General features: G+C 34.4%; 1 protein-coding gene across 1 annotated transcript in view; it reads right to left on the bottom strand.

Moving 5' to 3' along the window:
- Positions 1-19,789: 19,789 nt before the first annotated feature.
- LOC145254907 (ribosome biogenesis protein bop1-B-like) overlaps positions 19,790-26,562 on the bottom strand; it is a 46,110-nt gene continuing 39,337 nt past the window's right edge. Inside the window, exons 16-19 of the mRNA XM_080113848.1 lie at positions 24,955-25,057; positions 23,534-23,618; positions 22,238-22,345; positions 19,790-20,035 (exon numbers count right to left, since the gene is read on the bottom strand). Coding sequence (XP_079969974.1) covers positions 19,882-20,035; positions 22,238-22,345; positions 23,534-23,618; positions 24,955-25,057 — 450 coding nt within the window. The 3' untranslated portion in view covers positions 19,790-19,881. The remainder of the gene's footprint in view (positions 20,036-22,237; positions 22,346-23,533; positions 23,619-24,954; positions 25,058-26,562) is intronic.

Below are 26,562 nucleotides of genomic sequence, written 5' to 3' on the forward strand. Positions count from 1 at the left end.
ACGGCAGAGTGGGAGATAGCCAGGCATGTTAAAGTAGTTAGAGGGGATGGAGGAGTGTAGGTTAGTCTCGCTTATTGCTAAGATATCCGGGGTATTTGTTAGGAGAAATGCTTCAACATCAGCTAAATTAGTTCTAAGCCCACGAATGTTAATGAATGCAAGCCTCAAGGGAGGAGGCAAGTTGGATTTGTTTGTCTCAAGGCTTGGTTTAAGCTTATTTTTTGATTGTACTGTCATCATGTTTTTAAAGAGTTACAGTTAGGTGAGGGGCGGGGGGCTGAACAAGAGGTTATGCAGGATATCAGACATGCAATACAAGTAGACCATTAGCTGACCTTTCTTCAACTAGGACTGTGGCCTCAGGAAAGCCCGTCAGGGATGAGTGCATGTATGTTTATTTTTATGTACATTTTTTTTTTTTTTTTACATAAACGTCACCACTTATCAAGGCCGATAGGCCACTCAAAGATAAGGGTTAAAGAGTGTAGAGTAGTCAAAAGGATAATATAGTAATCGATAGTAATGGAAGTTTGGTAAATTTGTTAACTTAAGTGGAACGGCTCATCAGAAATTTGTTCACGGACTTGAAGACTACCATATTATAGAAAGCTGGAAAGCAGGAAAACGGAAGACAATTCCACAGGCGTGCAGTTCTAAGAAAGAATCTTTGATCATGGAATCTATGCTTAGGTTTAGGTACAGATAAAGAGTGGGGAAAATTATTGATAATGTTTTCAGCTAGTCTAGTGTTTCTTGTGAAAGTTTGGCGAGGGGGGACCATAGATTGAAGCTCAGTTGAACACTTTCCATAAAAATAACGATAAAGCAGAGACAAACTCGCAACATCTCTTCTGTGAGACAGAGGTTGCAGCGAAGAGAAAAGGACATCTCCCACCAGGCCATGAAGTCTATTTTGAACCCTATCAAGGCAGGACAAGTCTTTTCTAGCAGCTCCTGCCCATATGCGGCAACAGTACTCCATCCTTGGACGTATCTGGCTCTTATATAGATAGAGAATTGCATCAGCAGTGAGATATCTACTGGATCGATAGAAGGATCCGACCATTTTTCCAGCGGCCTTGGCAGCAGATTTGATGTACGTGTTCCATTTAAGATCAGGAGTAAAGGTCAAGCCCAGAAGCCTGTCAAAACATGAGGCCTCCCCAAGACGAGAGCCATTCATTTTAATTGATGCCAGATGGGGATCAGAACGTGGATTATGTAAAGATATAAGCTTGGTTTTAGATGCATTAAAAGTAACCAGCCACTCCTTTCCCCATTGTACAACGTGATCAAGATCAGAGGAGAGAGAATCGGAGAGAACTTGGTCGTTTACTGTCTTAGATGTGCTACCATAGATGGTAGTGTCATCAGCAAAAATGTCTACGAATGATGAAAGGATGTGATTTGGAAGATCATTAATGTAGATCAGGAAAAGAGTTGGGCCCAGGATGGACCCCTGAGGGACTCCAGCATTTATACTGTGAGCTTCTGATTTTCACCCATCAACTACTACTCTTATGAACCTATCAGAGAGAAATGATTTAATAATTGAGAAGACATTTCCAGCAATACCATAGCTGGAGATCTTGTGAAGTAAACCTTTATGCCATACCCTATCAAAGGCCTTTGATATGTCAAGAGCAATTGCCCTAGAAAGGTTGCCTCTGTCGAGAGATTCGCTAATCCTATGAGATATAAATGTAAGCACATCTGCTGTAGATCTAGCAGAACGGAAACCATATTGTGTGTCACTAAGAAGGTTATTTTTGTTGAGATGGTTGATTACTTCTGTATTTAACACAGATTCCAGCAACTTACTCATGACGCACAGGAGACTTATTGGCCTGTACTGAGAGGTGGATGAACGATCACCTGAATTCTTAAATACAGGGCATACTGATGAGATTTTCCAGAGTGATGGGAAGCAATTCTCCTTAAGACAACGTTTAAACAGTTTTGTAAGTATGGGTGCTAGTTCTGGTTGAAGTTTTTTGAGTACTATAATTGGAATATCGTCAGGGCCGGTTGCTTTACTGGAATCAAGGTTTTTGATTAGCTTGGCAACATCACACACAGATATTTGTATATCACATAGTGTGTTTTCTGATACAGGAGGAAATTTATTTATAGATATGCATTTTTTAATAATAATAATAATAAATAATAATAATAATAATAATAATAGCTACATTGTTTTTACAACCACTACCTTATCTCGCCTCTTCGCCATGCATCTTGAAAATTCTGGCTCAATTTACCAGCATTTAAGAAAACAACAATTCCCCCATTGATTTAGGACACATTTTAATTAACAACACGAAAACAATATGACAATTTAAAGTACTTGAGACTTACAATTAATAATAGTACGTATGGAACTAGTAATAACATTTAAAAATGCATAATGTAATGCAATATATGCTAATTGTGGTGTCCCGGTATTTTAGTTGCTTTTTTATGAAAATCGCTCTAGACAATGCATGAAGCCAGCTCAGTACTTTCAGAGAAAAGTTCTAGAGTAAATATGGTATTGTGGTAACTAATCCCTATTGATCTTTATTAATTTCTAACTGTCCATCAAGCGGATACCATAATATTAAGTCCGCTGTACCTTATCATAACAAAGATCGATACAAAATTTAAGACAAATCAGCCCGGTAGTTTCTGAGAAAAAGTGCAACAGATAAACAAACTAAGAAAAATATAGTATATATTGTTTTTTATATTGTCACGGACTATATTTTTTTTTTTTTTTTTTTTTTTTTACAAAGGCATCACCACATTATCAAGGCCCAGAGGCCACTCAAGGATAAGGGTTAAAGAGTGTACAGTAGAAGTTGGTCAATTTAGTAATCATTATATATATATATAGATAGAGAGAGAGAGAGAGAGAGAGAGAGAGAGAGAGAGAGAGAGAGAGAGAGAGAGAGAGAGAGAGAGAAAGGCGGAGAGAATAAGAAAATAATTAAATTTTACTTCAATCTGTGTGTGATCTTTAATGTTGAAGATAAAAAAGTTTCAATTTGATCATGTTTTACAACTGATTGCATTTCCTTTTGTTAATCTGATGCGCCGATGGAAAAAATGCCGGTTGGACAGATTCGCTGTGCTTTTAATTCAATCAACTCGCTAAACAGATGCAGACAGATTCAACCACGCCAGATCTTTTGGGGTATTGGAGTAGTAAAACACAAATACTCGCTTTAAACAACGTTGAATATTTATCTATGATATTTGTTTGGAAAACTCCGTCGCACCAACTTGATCGATGTGGACTCTATACGATTCTCGTCCAGAAAATGAAGTGCACTTTTATTCAAGTGGATCCCTCGGCTAAAAATGATGAATAATATCAGATATAAATATAAAGTTTGCGCGGAATTTTTTATTCTGATTTCAAATGATGTATTTTAAAATAAGTTTTAGTTATAATACCTTTACTTTATATATAATTTCAAAGAGCGTTTTTCGCTCTATCTAATCGTTTAAATTATAATTGTTTTAAAACAATTATATCTTCTTTTCAAAACGTTGAATACAAGATGGAAAAAAACAAATTCGCACAATTTTCTTATTTCAATTCAAGCTAGGCCGAAAAGCTGCTGAGACAGCTTGCGATATCAACGGGACGTTTGGCCCAGGAATCACTACTGAATGCACAGCTCCATGGTGCTTTAAGAAATTTCGTGGTGGCGATGATGAGCGTAGTGGTTGGTCATCGGATATTGACAATGATTAATTAAGAGTCTTAGTCGAAGCCAATCCTTGCATAACTGTTCGAAAACTTGCTTCGGGATTAGATGCAACGTATACTACGATTTCCAATCACTTAAGAAAGATTGGAAAGAAAGTAAACTTGATAAATGGGTGTCTCACAAATTGAACGACAACCAAAAGAAACGCTTTTATGAGGTGTCATCTTCCCTTCCGCACAAGAATGACTCGTTTCTCGACCGGATTGTGACTTACAATGAAAAGTGTGTTTTTTACGACAACCGGTGACGCTCAGCTCAGTGGTTAAACGCTGACGAGGCTCCACGACACTTCCCGAAACCAGAGTTGCATCAAAAGAAGGTTATGCTGACTGTTTGGTGGTCTCTGACCGGTCTTATCCATTGCAGGTTTTTTAAATGCAGGCGAAACCATTATAGCAGAGAAATACTGTCTACAAATAGATGAAATGCATTAGAAACTTCGACAACAACACGCAGCATTAGTCAACAGAAAATGCCCAATTCTCCTCCACGACAATCCTTGACTGCACGTTGCTAAACCGACCCTGCAGAAGTTGAACGAAATGGGCTACAAAACTCTGCCTCATCCGCCATACTCTACAGGCCTCTCATCTACCGACTACCATATTTTCAAGCATCTCGACAATTTTCTGTGTGAGAAATGCTTCCAAAACCTAAGCGATATCGAAAACGCCTTCAGCGACTTCATCGCCACCCGAACGCAAGATTTTTACGTTATTGTTTTGCGTTGGCAAAAGTGATGGTGCTTATTTCGAGCAATAAATTTTTGTTTTAGCCGAAATATTTTCATCTGAATTTAAAAGTGAAAAACTGCAAGAACTTCCTTGTCAACTGGATGATCTCGACATTCCCAACCTCGTTTTTCGATAGCTGGATAGTGCCTATAAGAGCCAGTCAAACAATCTATAAAACGTTAGAAAGATCCTATGTTATTTATTAGTTTGGCTTTGGGAGAGTGCAACTCCAATAATAATAATAATAATAATAATAATAATAATAATAATAATAAGCACAGGATCAGAGCATAACAGCGATCTAATCTGTTGAAACGATTTTTGGCAAGGAGTCCGAATAAATTTGGACTTTTTAGTCAGCAATCGGGTGAGGGGTGACACGACGTCCAGAAAGTTCCAGCAAAACTTTCGATAATATCAATGCCATACCAACGAATCGCCTCAGGCTTCTAATATTAGTCAGATTCGGGACGTCTAATTATTATGTAACATGTTTGGGAAAGATCGACGACTTCATTTCCCTTATGGTATCGCTTGTGTCTCGTAATGTTTTTCTTTGCTCTTTCCTTAAGCCTTTGCCCAAGTCACCACTGTTCTCTACCTTATTTGCATCGACTGAAGTGTTTACTTTTAAGGTGAGGGTGCTACTTTCTTCCCAGCCAAATCGTTGCCAAATTGCATGGCTATGCCTCTCATAGGAAAATCATTGACTATTCCAATCCTTATAGTATCACATACCATGTCAAACTCGAGGATCACTTTTTGGAGTGCAACGCTAACAAAGCATTTTCCGACACCCTATATAATTACAACTTCGCCCGTGGTCGTATTTACTCCACACGGCATACTCTCCTTCACTATAAATGCCTGAGTTACTCCAATGTCTCTTTATATTTTTTATATTTTGTTTCCTTGTGGGGTCACCCACGAGACACTGAACCGTCAGAGACCAAAGGTTTGTATTCCTTTCGGATCTCATCCGTGTTCGCTTTTGCGATTCTTCTCCGTAATGCGATAAAACCTTACGGTTTACTCACGAGCACGCCTCTGTTTTCCGCATTCTTCTTCTTTGCCAAACAATTCACTGCTATGTGTTTTACTTTTCCACAGTCATGACACGTCATTGTTTTCCATCTTTCCGCCAGTCAACTGTTTTGAGAATGGTTTTTGTTTCTTGGACTGTCCAGACGGTCGTAGTTACCTGTCTGAATCGACCTTATGCTCGGACCAACACTAGCTGCCATTCTAGAGTCAGTGTCGCTTCTGTCAGAAAACGGGTCATTCGACCTGTTTTTGCCCCACTTATGCGTCAACGCATATTCGTCCGCGAGAGTGGTCATATCATACGTTGTGTCCACTTGTCTCTCGTTAATATAAACTTAGCGATCGTCGTGGACACACCGCTTCTTCAACTCTCCATCAGTATTAGTTGTCTTAGTCTATCGTGGCCTGTGCCCACGCTCTTGGATGCACACCACGTGTCAGAGTAGGTCTCTTTTTAACGAAAGAACTCTACGAATGTCTGCTAGTCATCCTTCTTATGACCTCTAAATTTCTGCCTGTACGCCTCTAGAACCATTTCATAACTCCTATACCTTTTATTGGCAGAATTTTTTAATGCAATAAATAATTTTTTGATCATGAAAAACACACGTTACAGAAGTTAGTATGCAACTGACGCACGAACATAAGTAAAACCCTCATTCACTTGTTGAACCATGCAGAGACCTGTATTTTGAAGACTAAGAGTAAGAAATATTTCCTATACACGTGTTTTTGCTGCTGTTGTTTGTTTGTTTGTTTGTTTGTTTTTGTTTTTGTTTTGCCTTTTTTTTGTTTGCTTTTTGTTTTTGTTTTTTTTTTTTGTTTTGTTTTGTTTTTTGAAAGGCGACTTGAAAGTACAATTTGGCGGTAAAGGGTTAAGGTTGCAAACTTTACGATGTTATAGTCATCCGCCGATAGAGACATAGATTTCCTGTGCCTTATATTTTTAGTACTGTTTGTAACAGTAAGGTCTATGGGAAGGCAGTCACAAGTTTTTAGGGGTGTCTTTCGCACCAGTTTTGAGGATTTTATTTTAGGGTGTTTGTAATGAGAGAAGTATTTTTGGGATGAGCCGGATTCAAAGAAGTATTTTCAGTGAAAAATATTTTTGCGTTTATAATTAGATGTGAGAAAACAAGAGATGTTGTCATACGGTAAACAAAACAAAATAACGAGTTAACAAGGCATATATTCACAAAAGAGATATTTTATATATGTTTAAAATGGAACTTTACATCAATAACAAAAAACATAGTATGATCGTTAAGTATGAATCGATTAATTAAGAACCGTGTGTGACAGGAGTCAGAAAAAATCGTTTTCAAAACTCCTTGTTCATTTAAATAAATTATAATTCGTTGAAGGTTGTTTATAAGCGTCAATGTTCTTTTGTTTTTGTTATGGAGTTAAATGGTAATAAACGAAAGGAACACAGGATTTTCAGGAAACAACGAAACATGTATTCATATATATATATATATATATATATATATATATATATATATATATAAATATATATATATATATATACAGGCAAAGCGAGTTGAGTAATACCATACCTCAACGGTAGGGCGTTTGCACATGACCTGCTTGGTCGTATGCAGCGGTACTCGATACCGGAAGTGACGTCATTAGAGGATGTGACGTCATGATAGGCCATTAATCCCATGGAGGGGCCTCCAACACCCCCTTCCAAGCTTTTTGTTCGTAAAAGCTGCCAGTACCTCTTCCTTTTAGGGTTTACTATCAATGGCTCGGTAAACTTTCTTTTACGAAACGACCGCCGTAGTTCAAGTGTTGGTTGAGGAGGTTCAAGATCAAAAGTTTCGAAGACAGTGTCTATCGGCTCATCTTCCAATGGTGGACTGTCGCTGGTTTCAACTGATCAACATCTTCTTAAGTTGGTTCTGGTGACTTTTGTGGGTATATGTTGGTCCTTGGATGATATATACCATGTCACCGACTCTCTTAGTAATTGTATCCACCTTCCAGAATGGTGTGTTGTTTTTATAACTTTTGAAAAACACTCTTTCACCTGATATGAAACTTTAGTGGCCTTGACTGTTTGGGTAAGAGCTTGTCAAAAACGGATCTCACTTTCCGCGCAAACATCGTTTCTGCAGGTGAAACTGCTGTTGGTGTGTTTGGGTTGTGTGTAATCCTATACACGTGTAGAAATTACTGAAATGCTTCCTTTTTTAATCTCCGGTAGAAACGCCGGGTGTTTTCTGATTGCGTTGCCCATCATCGTGTTTATTTCCCCATCCGTCCGAAAAGTGGCAATGACGGATCCCTTTTCACTGGTATCAGCCTAGATAGGCTATCCGCATGGCTAACTTGTTTCAAAGAGAAGTACTCCTTATGTTGCTTTGGCTTGGAGAATTCTTTTGGCGCGGGTTTTTTAGCTTCCGGCTTTGCAGTTTCAGTTTTTTTTTTTTTTTTTTTGCCTCCTTTCGCAGATTACGTTGAAGCTTTCTTTTTCGATTTCTCTGTTGCTGCAAATGGGGCGTTACGTTTCTTCTTGAAAACGGGCAGTGTTTTCTTTTAGTTCGAATCTTGCTGTAGCCTTTGTACATTTTCCTAGTCTTGGTGAGAATACTTCTGGAAATTTCTCTTTGAAGAATTTCTCCTTCAGCTATTGCTCCTCCGTAGACGAGTCTATGACAGAATTTATTCATAGGTTGGTCCCACAATTCTAATCGTTCCATCCAATCAGTATCAAACAGGTTTTCAGATGTCCTATGTACATACACTTTCACTTTTTTAGTAACACCATTTAAGGTCACCGGGAGTGTGAGCTCTCCTTCAAATTCCACTTTATCGCTTGTCACAGCTCGAGTTGATTTGTTCGTCTTCCGCATGTTTGGTTTCCTTAGCTTTTTCCATGTCTTAGGGTTAATGATGGGCAGGTCTGGTCCGGAATCCAATTGTAAATGCAGTTTTATTTGCGAGGTTAACTGTGATATATTTACGCTGGTTCTTATCCGAATCCAAGTCGAATCTAGTCTGTCGGATGCTGTTCTTGACCTTATTCTTCCTGCACTGGGTCGCTTTGTGGCCCTTCCTACCACATTCGTTGCGGTACTTGTATTTGTAAAAACATTGACTCGACCAATGTTTCCTGTCGTAGCGATAGCAGGGGCTTGTAGGGGATCCGGGTCTTGTGATTCGGTGGTACTTATTAGGTGTAACCTGAGTTTTCTTACTTCCAGCTTTCTAATGAATGTTGCGCCTGACTCCTCGACGTGTCTCCAGTTGTTCCTTACGCAGACTACCCGTTGACAATTCTCGGCCAACTTCTGGAGGGTGAGGCCCTGTTTGCTCGTAAGTCTAGAGAGAACATGTTGTCTAATCTCAGCGTTTTGGGATGAGACTAGACCCTGCGCAAAAATTAAACACTTGAAGTCATCTGCCGATAATTCAGATAGACGCAAATCATTGCAGTGTTTATTTACCACGGATGCGAAGGTTAGGTAATCGTCGTTGTCGCATTTTTTGCACTTCCATCTTCTATGAAAGAGCGTAGAGTTCGGGCTGAACAGTTCGGATAAAAGTTTGACCGCTTCAGAAAATTCCAATTCACTCGTCTTCCTGGGGAGAATATAATCCACAAACTTGCTATGTTATGTGGTCCCTAATTTTCTCAAAAGTAGGCGAACTTTCTTAGCATTGTTCCACTCTTGACAATCCACGGTGAATAGGTCCACATATCTCCGATAGAAAGCGTCAAACGTCACATCCAACTCCGGTTGGTAGTTGAACGTTTCTATAGCGTTCCATATTGTACTTTGGGAAAAAGCAAAACTGTCGTCCCTGTGTTCCGTTCTATCGAATATTTTTAACAATAGCTTCTTGTCTCTGTTGTTGAAGTAGCATTCTCTCCTCCAAACTTTATTGCCTCTCTTGAAATTGTAACTGGAGCTGTTTATCACGTTCTTTTAAATTTGCCTCAGCTTTCTGCTGCTGGTCCATCTGAGCTTTGATTAGCTGTATTAATACTGTTTTAACGTCCTCCATCTTTTAATGGCTTTTCCAAACGCACGAGAAAAAAATTATTTCCGTTTTTGACTGGGGAAGAGAGATAAAATAATAATTTTAAAAAATGTCCTTTCCTTAAGTGTGTACGTATAAAGGAGGGAGCAATGTATTTTCTTGGTAAAAACCTTAGAGATAACCCAATATGAGGATGGATGAAAAAAAATTACTTGCGAAACAAAAACAAAAATATGTACTGTGATACCATACAGTTGCAAAAGAATAAAAATAATTGTGGAATTGTCAGGAAATTAACCAAAATGGCTGGGGGGTTGGGGGGGGAGTTGTCCCACGCGGAAGAAAAAAAAGTTTTTCACTTTAGAACCGACAATTAAAAATAGAATATTTCAGAAAATTCCGCTCAATGAAAAAAAAATATTTCCTTTTAGTCCAAGTAAACCGAAAGGGAAAAAAGAAACATTTCTCTCTCGTTTAAAAAAAATCATAAAGTTAGCAGCAAAAAACAAAGGCAAAAAAATACTTTTCACTTCAGTTGAAAAATGTTCAAGTTTGCATATGAAAAACTGTAGACAGTTGCAATCGAATTGTTCTCGCGGTGAAAATCGGGTTAACATTTTTCACTTTTTTTTCTCTTTTTTTTTTCTTCTTTCAATAGGCAACCCAAATTAATTTTTAAACATTACAAAAATGCGTTTCGTACAGTTCTTTTCAATCTAAATATAGAGACAAATATATTAACTTACAATTTAGTCGATAACTTTTCCATGTGTTCGGGTTCTCTTTTTTTCTTCTTTTGTTTTAGGCTTTTGTTTTTAGACGTAATTGCCAGCCGACTTCTTAGTTTGTAAATCCGCAGTTCTTTTGAAGTTAATTAGAATTTTTTTTTTTGTAGAGTTCACCCGTGTGAAAGTCGAATCCAACGTCGCCAGTTGTTATAGGGTTAAATGGTAATAAACGAAAGGAACACAGGATTTTCAGGAAACGAAACATGTATTCGTATATATATACAGGCAAAGCGAGATGAGTAATACGATACCTCAACGGTAGGGCGTTTGCACACGACCTGCTTGTGATGGGATCTGATATGTATCGGCAGGAAGAAGGTCTGGCGATGGGATCACCTGTACTATATGGGATCCTCAGTACTAGCCAATGCATACATGTAATGACATTAGGATCAACACCACTAAAACCATACTTTGATCCCATCAGAAAGATGTTCAAGCATTAGTAGATCATGTGATGGAGAGGAAGATGGGAGGCGGAGCCAGAGGCATGTTTATAAATTTAGTATTTCAATTCGGTGTGTTCAACTTATTTATCCAGAAATTAAACAGAACATAACTTTTTTATTAATTATTTATTAATTCTAAAACTCGGAATATGCTTGTCACCATTATTACGGTATAAAATTTTAACATCCTGGTGGCATTTCTGACAAACTTTCATGTTGAAATGAAGTTGAAAAATATTTAGTGTAATTTTATTTTATATGTTTTTAACAACAAAGACAGGAGGGGAGACACTTAGTTTAGTAGTACTCCGGAAGCATCCTTGATTATATTCAGTGCTTTAGTAGTGCTCTGCAGGCCTCCTGTTTTTGTTATTATTGTCACTGATTACTTAAATAATTTCGCTTTTCGAGAAGAGGAATTAGAATTGGTTTTAGTAATCATCTCTTTACTTGCAGAAGTGTTCAATATCCTAAATAGAGCCATAATCCAAAGTGCTTAATATCCTGGATTGAGCAGGTAGTATCCTGAAAGTGAGTTTTTTTTTTCACTTCTCACAAAACAAGGGATTTCTCTTGAAGGAGGAACCTCTCTCTCTCTATATATATATATATATATTTGTACATATGTTATCACCTTTCACTTATCTTTTATGTTATGTAAATTATCACTTTTCACATAATTTATGTTTATACATACATTATCACTTTTCACACACACTTATGATCGTGCATATATTATTGTTATGTTATGCTGTAGTTCTATTGTTTTTACCGAGTCGTCTATTTACTTCATAAATCGTGTGCCGAAATACATGGCGAATATATCATAGACACTTACATTTTGGGGTATATAAAAAAGTGACAAATTATTCTCTCCAAAATACTTTCACAGTAGGGAGGGAGGGAGGAAGAGAGAGAGAGATGTTCAGTCACAAGTGGCTTGTTGACGACTAATGACACATTGTCTTTTTTTTCTTCTTTCTGTCCGTTTTGCTCATATTAATTTGTTTATATTGACACATCTTTATGAATAATTTTCTCCCCATTGTCTTTCTACTATCACTAAAACCAAGTTTCTCTCTTTTTCATCACCGACATCAGGAGTTGTTGTCGTCTCACCACGTTTTGGCCAAGTAAGCCTCTGGCCGACTTTGGGTAGGATTGAACGTGCTATCTTCAGACAATGCTCATCTGGAACCGTAGAGATTCAACGTCTCTATCAATTGCGCCACGGGCCTCGAAGGGCGATCAAGGTCGGTTTTTTCGATCTTATAAATCCACGTTTATTTATTATCTGATCTTCCATAGTCGGGTCCGTACCGAAAGGTATATATATTATTTTAATTGGAATTCATTATTGAGATGAGTATTATATTAATTTATTGCGGACTATTATTCTCATCTTTATTAGTTGTTGTTTCACGAAGTTTCGGACAACTATTCCTCTGGCCTTCGTCAAGTGGTAACCGCGACAGATAAGGAACTTCGAATCTCCTAACTGCATTCTCAGCCATCACTGCCATTTGTAGTTGTTGTCGTCTCACCACGTTTTGGCCAGAGGAATAGTTGGCCGAAACATCGTGAAACAACAACTAATAAAGATGAGGATAATAGTCCACAATAAATAAATTAATAAATAATACTCATCTCAGTAATGAATTCCAATTAAAATAATATATATATCCAATCTGTTTTATTTGGATTCTTCAGACTACTATTTTCATCTTGAGTGTTATTTTCATAAAGTTTCCGTCAGTTTAACCTCTGACTTTCCTCATGTGTATCTTGTCAAACTCTGCAATAACCCATGAACAACTTTCCCCTATTGTCTTTCTACTAACCTCACTTCCGATATCTTAACTTATATTCTTTCTTTACTTCCTAACACTTTTTGAAGGGGGGGGGCGTCGATAGCATCACAGCAGCATAAAAATTTCAACGCATAAAAATTTCAACTTATAAAAATTTCAACGCATAAAAAAGTCAATTTATAAAACTAACACATGAAATTAACATTACTCGAACGATTGCCAGAGCCGCTGCAAGAAAGGTGGGCTCTCTTTACCGTGCTAGAAAACTACTAACACCCGAAAGTATCCTGTACCTCTATAAGGCCACCATTCGCCCATGTATGGAGTATTGTTGTCACATCTGGGCTGGTGCATCTGCTACTAGTCTCTCGCTCCTTGACAAGGTTCAAAAGAGAGTCGCAAACCTGATAGGCCCTGAACTGGCATCTAAGCTTCAGCCTCTGTCCCATCGACGAAATGTTGCATCCCTTTGCCTTTTCTACAAGTATTTAGGTGAATGCTCTGACAAACTGCAATCACTTGTGCCCCCACGACGTGAGCACCCTCAACAAACCCAACAGGCAGCTAAATCCCACCCCCACACTGTAGAGATCCCTAGATGTAAAAGAGCTTTTTACTCCAATAGTTTCTTCCCTAGAACCGCTAGACTCTGGAATTCCATTCCAGGTCCCTGCTTCCCCAACAGTACTGACGTGCAAAAGTTCAAGTGTAACGTGAACCGACATCTTGCTGCCCAAATCCCTACATAGTACCCCAGTAGATGTTGCCCCTGATAGTAGCCCCCTACACCAAAGTGGCAATTTGCCTTGTTTGGGGTGAAAATGTAATAAAAAAAAATTTTTTTAAAAAAGATATATCGAGGGCTACCGCTCCACCCTCTCGGTTTGTCCAGTGAACGGTATATGCGTTCAAAGATTACAGTTAGGATATCTGCTGTGGAATCCATATTGATTGTTGGTCAGAAATTTAGTAAGGTGATGGACTAGAGCTTGATTAATTATGGGCTCAAATATTTTGGCGAAAAGCGGGAGGAGGCTAATGGAGCAATAATTTAATGGGGCAGTTCTTTCCCCAGAATTTTTGAAAAGTGGTACCACAGAAGCAGTTTTCCAGCAGTCAGGAAAGCAAGGTTTGTTAAGGCATTTATTGCAAAGTTTATTACCAATTTCTTTTGATCATAACGAAAAGCCTTCATCATAATAATCCGATGTTATTTGCTTATTTTTGACACTTAGTAACAATGAACATTCAAATTTTACAGAATTTTAACAGAAAAAAAGTGTTCAGGCTAATATCAAAGTGTAGTATCTGTTCCGACAGATACTGCAAGCTATGACTAGCTATGACTAGCAAAGACCAGATGTGGGGGCAACCCCACATGCCTGACCTTTAACCAGCTCCCATTTCCCACCTCTCGGGAGCTGGTCCCCCCTTTCCCTTCCCCCTCCCTTCACTCCTCACATTAAAAATTGGCCTTGTGCCTAATTTGCTCGGTGGGGGGGCAAATAAATACCATCTGTTCTGACGCTACACTTAATTTGTCCTTATTATATGTAGACGAAACCCTTCTATACTTTAAGCAATTTTTTTTATTATTGTCTACTTCTAGAGTGCCCCATTTTGGAGAGCTGGTTTTCCCCTACATTAAAAATGAGCTTGTGTCACATATTGCTCTTGTGGGGGAAGCAAATAAATGGCAAGAGAAGAAAAAATTTTTAAACTGTTGAGAAATTATCAACGAACAAAATCTTAAAGTTTAAAAGCAAATTAACTAAAGTTTGTCTTTCAAGCTTCAAAGTTTTTTTTTTACTCTTGATTCTTATTCACTCATTTCTTTTATTACTTTCTTATCAATTTCTTTTTTACAATTTAATACTCAATTCTTATTATTCATTTATTTGTAACAGAATACTTTAAAGTAACTTTTTTTAAATTTTTTTAATAATCTTAAGTTTATATTCTTTAGTAATAAATTAGCAGAAAGACCCGACGTTGCTCGGGAGTGAATTAAGATCACTATGTATCTTTTCTGCTTTGCTCATACCATCATACTTTCTTAGTTTTAATCGCCTCCCCCTCTAATTTCACACCTAAATATAGTCTAAAGAACCTGAAACATTGGAAAATTCTCTAAATTAGTGCCTATACATGTTTAAATTTCATTAAAATTACATATACGTATTTGAAATTTTCAAAGGGTTAATTGAAAATGGGAGAAAGGAGATATTCCGCAGAGTGTAGAGATTTCGGATTATTTCCAATGTTTTCAACAGAGAATTTTATACATCTATAAATTTGTATGAAAAAAGGATATATTTGAAGTTTTAGAGATTCAAGAACATTTGCATTGTCTTACCTATTCGATTTTATAAAAAAGATATGCTTTTAGATTTTAGATACATTCACTAACCTTCCTTTCCACACACACACACACACATAAAGAAGAACATTTTATGATGTAATTTTCATAAAGAAAGGAGATGATTTTCATGCAATAGCATTTTTTTACAAATAGTTTTTTTCTTCTAAAATAAAAGTCATAAAACTGATGTTTTAAATGATTTTCAGTAGGTAGGCTTCCTCAAGAATAGAACCATTTTCTAACGTTATAAATACTTAAAGGATTTTTACAGATTTATTGTTCATGGTTCAATTGCATCTGCTTAAATTCATAAACATTAAACATTTCCAATATATTAAAAGGCTTAATATGTTACAAAGCAGGAATCACAAGCTGGAATGGAGAGAATTGATAGATATCGGTTAACGGATTAAACTTAGCCAGCAAATTAAAGTTCAAGAAATCACACGATTTTGGGAGAAGGAAGGGTTCTTCCTCTTTTCGAACAGATACACATCCAAGGCAGAGAAGAAAAAATTGCTGTTCCCCAGTGGGGATGGAAAATAGCATACAGCACAAGCCGTCTGTATTCTCTCCCTCTCTGATGTAAAAGTCCTTTTAAAAAAAATTAAAAATAAATTTTTTTTAAATAAATAAATCGATACACATAAATTCTTTTTTATTTTTTTTTTTTTTTTTTTTTTTTAGATCCACATGAAAATTTTTTTTTTAAATCTTTCAGATCATTTCTTGTAATTTTCTTTGGAAAAGTTAAAAAAAAAATCGTATTCGTGGAAAAATTCATTGATATTTTTATCAGAATTTCTGTATTTACCTAATTATCAGAAACAGTTACAATAACTTTCTTTTATATGCAATTTTAATGAGTTATCTGACATCAGAGAAACGCAAAAATTAATATTCTTACTATTTTTGTGTACATTTAGGATTTTAAAATTGAAATGGACATATCAAAAAGTAAACCAAAAAAATTGCCACACTTTTTTTTAAATATTTCCCCTTAAATCTGACGAAAAAACATTGTCCTATTTTTCTATCACCTATATCAGCAGTCATGAGTGTCACTGATTTCAAACAAACTCTACAGATTTGCAGGAGACAAAGAAATAATTATTTTGAAAACTTAAGTTTTGAAGAATTTCTTTTTTTAAATATTTTTAAAATAACTTTTAGAGATTAGTTTTAATGTCAGAACAAATCAAAAAATATTCAACTGAAAATGGAAGTCTATCAATCTTTACGTCTTATTTATGGTTTCTACCAGCATTTTGCAGATTTTTCATATTTAAATAAATGTTTCAATAGAATTGTTGTTTCTATTTTTTACTTCAAGTAATCCACATTCCTTGAAGTTCTGTATAAATTGTTTTATTAGAGCATCCGTGGTACAGTTAACTGGCAGTTTTACTAATTATAATTAAATTAATTAACAAAATGGGAGTTTTACTAATTATAATTAAAAACTAGCAAAACTTGTGGAAATTCCATGGAATGAGAAATATATTTAATCAATAAATGTTTTGATAAAGCTGATATTTTTCTGTGTAGCACAAAAAGAATTATTTTTTGATAAAAAAAATTAATAACAAGCAGCAAATATGAGTTTAACATTTCTATAAAATAGTGTCCATTGTATTTTAAATATAAAACTGATCCAAATGAGATAAATTAATAAGTACTAATAAATACTCAGAAAGTAATATTGTGCTACATAGTTCAATACAAATAATAAAATAACATTGTAAGAGACAATCTTTAATTCACTTCTTCAATCTAACACCTCTTGGAAGACAATGATTTTTGTCTTTTGTCAAATTTCTTTCAAATGTTTCCTTTTTATTACGAAAAATTTGCTGACTTCCTTCTTCAGTGGAGAACCACTGCATGTCAAAATTATTATAAGTGCTTTTCTCACACCATTATAACAATGGTCATATATTATAATGTTTGAAAACGAAGCTACATTAAAGGAAGGACACTCTCATATTATTGTCCAGGCTTGCCAAATTGAACTCAAATTTTGGCTTTCAAAAATTGCATGTGGCTGTTTTCGAAGCGTACGTATGGACTATGGAAAGAACAAGCAAAATATTATATAGATAGTAAGGTAAATCATTTGTGGAACTACATGTTTTCCCACTCGACAAGAATCGTCAACCCCAATGCTGGGTCTGTGATCTCTTCACATTCTGGCATGTCACTGTTTCTCATACGAAAGGGCATGCATTAGCTCATAAAAAAAACTAAAAAAACTCAAAGCATAAACTCAAGAAAAAAAACAAAAAACTCCAACACATTCTGCAAATATCAGTTGCACTCTGGGTACGACCCTCTACACACTAATATCCACATCTTAGTTGTTAATCGAGACTTGTCATCAATTGATATCAGCTCATCTCAATTTGCTCCAAGTCATCACCTGCCATTACCTGTTTCAAATTGGAAACTGTCCTCAACTATTGCAAATGCAAGACAGTTCATAGACTGCCATAAAACTAAATATATTGACCTTTTTATTCGATTCTCTATCTTCATTACTGCCACACCTTGACTAACAATCCTATTTCAGCTTTCTTTTGTGTCCCTCGGTGAACAACTTCCTCTTCCTCTACATTGTCTTTCTACGAAGCTCACTTCCTATAACTTTTGTTTTGCTGATCAACTTCTTTCCTTTTTTATGTTATAGTTTTTCTTTTTTTTCATTTCCTAACATGTGGGGTGGGGGAGTAATATGCATAGTATCACACTTTTATTAAGAAAAAACTCATCTCCGATGAAGGATATTTTATACAAAAAATTTTAAGAAAAAAAATTCATTTTTGATAAAACTATATTTGTATCTTATTCGTGGCTTCTCATAACATTTCGCTTATTCTTCAAATTTAAAAATATTAAGTTTGAAAAAAAGAAAAATGTTGGTTCTTGTCTAGAATTATCCATATTTAAAAAATTAAAGAAAAATCTGTATTATATACATACTCATGACAAAATGAAAATGTCATATTCCAAAACTCAAGTAAATTGATCAAATAATTTTATTTTTATATAAAAAATTTTTAAGTGACTTGCAAGATTTGTTGTAACATCTACAAATTCTCGTTTTAATTATTGAGTTATCTCCCTTGGTTTTTATTTTTCTTAGTTTTTAAAATTTGCAGTAAAAGCCCTCTTCTGTAACTCAGAAAATGTGTTTTTTTAGTTAAAAATAAAGCTACTTGATCAATTTAAATAATTTCTGGAATATGATATTTTTTGTTTTGTCATGGGTATGTACATCAAACAGATTTTTCTTTATTTTTTTTTTTTTTTTTTTTTTAATACAGCCAGAATTCTGAATGAGAACCCAAAAATTTCATGAAGAAAGAACGCTTACTGTTTTTTGTCTTAATAATTGTATTAATTACTGTGATGAAATGTTTCAAAGACCAAATTAATAAGTGATTGTAGTGTGGAAAATCCCTCAGAAAGAGGAAAGTTCACCTGCTCTGTGGGTGGAAGCCACTCATTTGCATTGTGTTACATCAAGGCATTACAAGGCTGATCTCGCAAGTTTGAATTATTGTGGCATTTGCAAGCATTGGGTACACAAAAAGTGCAGTGTATAAGTAGGTTGAGAAATTATACACAAACTGATAAAGACAATTGAAACCGATGAGAACTCAGATTTGGAAAAGTATACTTGGATATTGACGCTATTAAGATTTGGTTACCATTGGAGCACATCAAGGATCTGATTCCAAGAGTTTTAGGAGTGGATGGAATGAGTTCAAAAACCTTCTGCCAAGACTAACCAGCAAAGCATTACCGCTGTCAGCCAACAGAATAGTCTACCAGGTAACATGTACACTGTGATTATGCCCGAGGATATACATTGCATAAAGAGAAATGATACAATCGATGTATCAGGTTTGATTTAATGATCTCAAAGGAAGATTAAATCTGGAGAATATAGTCCAATGTGTGTAGAACAGAAGAATTTGTTGGTTTGGTCATGTTAAAAGAATGTATAAGAGTGCTTGAATTAGTACATGTAGAACAGTTGAGGTAGCAAGGTCAGTTGACATAAGATCAAGGAAAATATGGGAGAATTGATAAAGATGGATTTGAGAGAGAGGGATGAATAAAGACTTGGCTAGAGATAGATTAGTTTGGAAGTCATTTTTTAAAAGCTGTTCAAAACATGCCAGTGTGTAAAACAGGCTAAATCATATATGACAATGATTATCAAAAATTGGTGGTTGCCCAGAATTCATGCTATATTAAAAACAAAATAAAAATCTTTGATCTATGTTAAAAACAAAATAAAAATCTTTGATCTATATTAAAAACAAAATAAAAATCTTTGATCTATGTACTTTTGATGGAACGAAAATATCATATTCCAAAGATTGCATGAACTGATTAAGTAGTTTTATTTTTATAAAGAAATTCATTTTTAACCAATTAGTGGGGAATTGTAGGTATTACAAGGCTGATCTCGCAAGTTTGAATTATTGTTGAGTTATCTGTCCTTATTTCTTCAAGATAGTGATGCAAAGCAGTCCTTTTTTGCTTACTCATAAAATTTGATTTTCTTATTTAAAACTAAAATTATTTGATCAATTGATATGATTTTTGGAATATGACACTTTTGTTCTGTCACAAATACATACTTTGGAGATTCAAAAAAAAATTTTCCATTTAAATATAGGGGGAATTTGGGACAAGAAGCTAAAAATATTTTGTTTTAATGAGCATTGTTAATAAATTGTCTTTTTCTTTTCTTCATTGAACTTATAAATAAAAAGAGAAATGGCTGAATAAATATTTACTAAATAAAAAATTTATAAAAAATTTATACAAATGACAAGTTAAAATAGCAAAAAAATATTTTATTTGGGATAAAAAAAATTGTTTTGCCAGCAGATATTTCAGTCACTAATTGATGTTGGTGCATTTTAACTCAAGTAAATAATCGGATTGTACTGTCTGCGCCACTAGAGAAGAGCCATGGCTGTGTGGGATGGAATTGGCAGTCCAATACTCCAAGATTATGGAAACCATCATGTCCATGAAGGATTTTCACAGGAACAAGTAAAGGATTTTGAAGCAAGTCACTAAAAGAGAAAAAAAAATAATAATTAACACCGAAATATTTTTGTTTCTTTTTTGCATCAGAAATAAAGTATATATAAAAGACTTATAAACATGGCCGCATGCGTTCACTGCATGGACCGTGATCATCCAATTTGTTGTAGCGGTTTAAAGTTTCTCTCCAATCCAGTCAACCCTGCAACAAAGGAATTCTCCTTCCAAAACAAAAACAAGCTCAGTTTATAAACATGTTTCGTTTATTTTTATGTTATAAGCGGAACTCGTCTTCCCAAGGTTGAATGTCAGACTTGCAGAATGAGTTTAACCTGATGAAACAAACGCACAAGACCCATTACAGAATGTTTTGCCTGAAAACCCCAAAGGACCCAATCTGCCTGGAGAAGGACAGCAAACTACACAGCAGCTCTCAGGAAAATTAACTGCTCTTATCACTTCCGCTTTCCATTTTCTGGAATTTCCTCATTCCTAACTGATTCTGGGCCCTTGTTAGCAGTCACAATGCCCAAAGGTTGACCACCCGAGAAATCCAGAGATAACATTTAAATGGTTTCTATTCATAGGGGTTAATCTCTCACAAAGACATGACTTCTGTTCAACGAGGCAGTTAATTTTTTCAAATAAAGAAAATATGTTTCAAGTGGTCAGAGATATTTTTAGTTTTTTGTGCCCCTACACCTCTTCCTTTGGCCAAGCATCTAACAACTGCAACATCTGCTATTCATATGCACCAGTAAAACCTGCTACACAGCGCATGTTTACACAAGCATAATATATTTTCATTTTACACAAATAGCAAATAAGTATTCTGCTAATTAATAATTCACCATATAAAACATTTTTGCCCAATTTTTATGTCCCTCTTATTAAGAAAAATTAAATTAAATATATTATCAATATAATTATTTCAAGTTGATGAAAAAACAATCTTAAATAGAACAAAATTCTCTAGCTAGAAACTTAAACTAACAGAGCTATTTAATAAAATCGATTTTCCTTAATATATATGCAAATGAGGTAATCTCTTAATCGTATATTTTGAAAGAACCATACTATATGTAGAAATAAATGAAATATTAAAGTAATGGACCTTTTGTATATATTAATCAAATTAAACAGACAAGAATACAAATTTTATATATATGTGTGTGTGTGTGTGTGTGTGTGTGTGTAGAACTTTTTTGTTAAGTGGTAAATTGTTCTCTTGATCTACTCTAATCCGTTTTGCTAAATTTGAGCGATTTTGGGGTATAGAGTTATTGGAGAGATTTTTCTGCCATCGAAGAAAGGGAGGGTGGGGGTAGTTAATTTAGTGATTTGTTTTCCACATAGGTTAAAGTGTCAGATTTCCTTTGATATGGTAGAGTGTATTATGCACCTTTCTCGAAATAAGGTCTTAGAGTTTCAATTAAGTTTTTCAGTTCATAATTATCATCCTAGTGTTTTGAGGTGATAGTTGCATTGCATAAATTGCTACCATTCCTCTGGCTAAGATACATTCCATCTGTATTTGGTCACTTTCATATCTTTTTCTTTAAACCAAATTTGACAGTGGGTAGACTATGAAAAAAAGATTTGTTTTTCCATTTAATTTTTTAAGATTCTGATTTGTGCTGACTGATGCTATTGCATTTTTGACACATCAATAGTTCACAGAATTTTATGAAGGTCAAATTTGGAACTTTAAACAGCAGTGACGCAAGCAGATGTAGATCTTGTATACTATTTTCACAAACTAATTTTGCAGATTTTTTATTTTGTCTTTCTATTAGAAATTAATTTAACATATCACAAACAAATTGTCCAACTCTTGACATAAATCCTAAACAAAATTAAAAAGCAGGACTGGTTTAGTTGAAGGTTTTCTATGCCCATGCTTAAAAAAAAAAAAAAAAATTAAACAACATATACATGTGTGTGTGTACTATGTACAAACTATATTGACTTTGTCTGCACAAAAGTATTAAGCTATTTAAGTGGAAAAACAAGGCGATTTTTATATGTGAACCAGTCATCAGCATAATATCAAAAGAAAAAGAGAACAAAAAGAAAAAAAGGAAAAGGAAAGATAACAAAAAAAGAGAGAGAGAGAGAGAGAGGAAATAAAATTTTATAAAACAGATTTTTGGTAGAATTTTCTTCCAATATGAACAACATTTGGGGCAATAAATAAACCAAAAGATACAAATCGAGAAATAAATACATACTTGTAAACCATTCCATGGCAAACAATAAGTGAACAATCATCCGAGGCCGATGCAAATAGTGGATACGTTCTGTGGTAGCAAACTTGACGAATCGCTTTCTTGTGGTGTCTAAAAATATATACGTTTAAAATCAGTAAAACAGGAGTGGAAAGAAAAGATACTAGTTCAATAGAGTGTAATATACATATATATATATATATATATATATATATATATATATATATATATATATATATCAGAGAGAGTGTTGATCCAAAAGAATAAGGCAGCTTTTGTAATGCAAAGCAGAGCCTATATAATGGTTGAAAGAAAAAAATACAACAAACGTTTTTGGGTTGAAATAAATTTGAGATTGGGTTAAATTTGAGATGGATTCTTTCTTTTAACCATTATGTATATCTCCAACAACAGCGCCATTGCTAAACATCTTACTAATCAACATTTTTGTCTCAATTTTGAAAAATTTTAGTAGCTAACACATCTTTTCTTGAACATACAAATAACAAGCATAAACTTTATACATTAGAAACTCTACTTATTAGAGCCAAAAAATAATAAATAAATAAAAAGAACAAAAGAAATTTTAATACTCGCGATAATATTCCTAAATGCATTTAAAGGTTACACCGTACTCATGTCAAAAGTGACAATGGCAGTTACATCAGCCAGTTCTTGCCAGAAGCAAGAAAATAAATAAGAAATTTAAAAAGGATTAAAATCAAAATATGTAGACAGGAATTCTTTAAATAATTTAAACACTAAAGGAAAGAATGCTGTCTAAATATATATATATGAGGAGGACCCGTGTACAGGTGTTGCCTGGTAGAAGTACGACACAAAGTCAGAACAGATTCGGTAAACCCCACTGACCCACCCACCTCTCTAAAAACAAATTAAACTATGATTGTTAGTGGGGACTACTGGCAGCTCTAGAAAATAGCAAAAAATAAAATCATCTGGCTTCCACTGCCGGGCATTATCTGGCAATGGTAGCTAGCAAAAGCTACTGCCATTGTCACCACTGATGGTTACTGGCGATTAGTGCTGCTTTGGGGCACACTGGCTACCTTTGCAACTGGCGGCCATGGCAGTTAGTGGTGAATACTGCCATTAAATTGCATTGTTCATTTCCAGCATTCACTGTTAGCTATGACCAGTATCAGCTTCCATTAAACTGCTCCGAAATTAATGTCATCACTGGTGGTCATTATTACATTTAATATCTGTATTGTTTGTTTTTCTTTTTGAATAGTGATAACAAAGAGGAGGGGTGCTTAAATTGAAACTATTACTCACCTGAGAGTTTTATAAGGTTTGGTAGACAAATCTAAATCAAACCAGCTTAGACGACAATCGTAGCTGCCAACAATTACATTGTCACCTGAAAGAAAAGAAAAAACAATAATTATATAATCTAACAGTTATATCTAAACTATTCAAAGAAAAACACTGCAATAAAAATATAGATTGTTATACTGTCAACATAAGTGGTTCTTGTTCAGAATTCCCTGATATTGAAAAAAATAAAATAAAATGAAGAAAACTCTTTATGATGTATACACTCATGACTAAGCAAAAATATCATATTCCAAAATTCACAATTTCACAGCTGAGGACCGGCCACTTGTGAGCTATAAAGTTCTCCAGAGACCTTAACAGTTTATCAGCCATGTTCTCAGCTGCTTATTGACAACCAGGCAAGAAGAGAGACAATTTGTCAAAGAGTATCTTTTTTTCTTTTTTTTTTTTTTTTTTTTTTTTTAGAAGGAAGTTGCTACTTATCAAGGCCTGAATGCCACTCAAGGATAAGGATTAATGAGAATTTAATCTTTAATTAACATAATTACATTACTTCTGGGAAAGAGAGAATCCCGTCTCTTCCTGCACAGCGGATGCGTAAAAAGTTGCATCCCAATGGTATCTTCCTCACTCTGAGTTTACAAATTATCCAAGTTAGCCTAAGTCTGGGTTTATGAAGAATACACGTTATCCTTGTTAATAAATCTTCTTATGAACATCAGCACCCAAGTGTTTTTATCTTCAGACAATCAACCACCTGAGTCAACAACAACAACACAAGTTTATATCATTCATATTCTCTCTCAGTTTATGAATAGTCCAAGTTATCTACAATAATAAACCTTATTATTAACTAACATCACCATTTGAATGGTTTTGTTGACAAACAATTAAGAATTTGGGTTCATGACAGATGTATAAGTTTATGAATGCCTTGGTAAGCAAAAACATAACACAACATTCCAAAATATATAAAAAGTTCCTAAAAACTAAAAAGGTTGAGTTCTTGTTCAGAATTCATCCTATATTAAAAACAAACAGAAAAATTTGTATAATGTACCCATGACAAAATCAAAATATCATATTCTAAAAATCACATTAATTGATCAAGTAGTTTTATTTTTAAATAGGAAAATTAAGCTTTATGAGTATAGAAGAATTTTCTCGACTGCAATAGCCGAGAAAAACAAGGGAGATAACTCAAAAATTCAAAACTAATTTATGTTGTAATGCCTACTAATTCCCATTAATTGCTTTAAACTGATTTTCTTTAAAAATAAAACTACGATAAATTTATATGATTTTTGGAATAGGATTTTCGTTTCATCACAGATACATACATCAGTTTTTCCTTTATTTTTGTTTTTTAATATAGGATGAATTCTGAACAAGAACCAATGTTTGGATGTTAAACTCACCTCCCGGATGGATGGCCATACTGGATACCCATTTCACATTTGTCATCAGTTTCTTGACCAATTCTTGTTTCAACAGGTTGTAAATTCTCACATAACGTTGAGTCTGAAAGAAATATTGGAGATATTTTTTAATAACACTTGCAAGAATTAACAGAAATTACAAATAATTTTTATATTGATATACATGTAAAATATGGCAGTCTAAAATAAAATAACAGGTAAACATATGGATATATTTATCAATGAAAAATATTTATGAATGAAAATTAGTGTACACCAAAAATTACAGAAAATACAGTGAGAAGAACTTAGAATTGAAAGTTGAATAAAAAAAAGTTATTAACTCATCAAATTAATAAGGAAGATGGAAAAGAAAACACCTCTTCAGACCAGGACATTTTGTTTCAAAATGCTTCTCATCAGAAGAGAAGGAAGAGACAGATTTATAAATCTAGAAAAAAAAAATCTGGCTTAAAAACATTAGCTAAAAAATGAGAAAGAATATATGCATACAGCAGCAGGAAATTGAGTGCTGGTAGAAAATATGTCTTGTAGTTACATCACAGCGAATAAATATAAACTCTGAACTGCACACTGTCTTCATATTAGCAACGTTTAATGTCATTTATTGAACGACAAATAGTAAATTATTTTATTTTGTACTAAAATTCTATTCAATAATTTTCCATAATGTTTGGTGTACATTAATATTTTTCACTGATAAGTACATTTATACATTCATAAGTTTTCCTGTTATTTTTAACTTTCATATTTCACATGTATTCACTTACAGATAAGCATGAAGTGCATTTTGCTGCTTTTAGGCTTTGAAACCATTACATAAATGAACTTTTCAATACAAACAGAATCCTTCTTCCTCATAGAGATGTGATAAATATATATACACACACACTAGCAAGGGAGGCATAAAATACGCTTAAATATGATATTTCACTTTCTCCAGATTTCCTATATATTATTATAGTTGTGATTTCAAAAAGTAAAAAAAAAAAAAAAAAAAAAAAAAAATATTTCGGTGCCAGCTAGAATCGAAACCGAAACTGTAGCATTCAAAGCTGGTGACATTGCCACTGTACCAATGTGACATGCATATAAACCGATTAAAAATGACCTAAGATGTATGTACAAAATTTTTAATGATTTTTTTCAATTTTGACCCATTTTTGACCCCTTAAAAGCAATTTTAACTGGCTAAAGAGCCAGAAAAGAATGGCCCGTAAAAAAAATCCAATCATTTGAGGCCCCTAGCGCCGTTCTGCGACTTTTAGTTTCAGAGGTGATAGAGTTTGAAGATATGGAGACATATATATATATATATATATATATATATACACACACACACACACACAAGGTGCCTTCAATAAATTTCCAGACATTTTTGTACAAGCATATAAAATTGTTGTAGACTCTTGAAAAATCAGTATGTTATTGCTATACATACTATGATTTCAGATTCAAATGAACAGCTACAGCAGGAATTGGAATACACCCTACTAAAGCCTAATTGTTACAGCTGGTGAATTTCAAAAAATGTAATTTGGACATGAGGACATTTTAGAAGAATGATATGCAATATAATTCTGTTTT

The sequence above is a fragment of the Euprymna scolopes genome, chromosome 30 (assembly GCF_053919585.1).
Source record: "Euprymna scolopes isolate OS-2025 chromosome 30, ASM5391958v1, whole genome shotgun sequence".
Lineage (NCBI taxonomy): Eukaryota > Metazoa > Mollusca > Cephalopoda > Sepiida > Sepiolidae > Euprymna > Euprymna scolopes.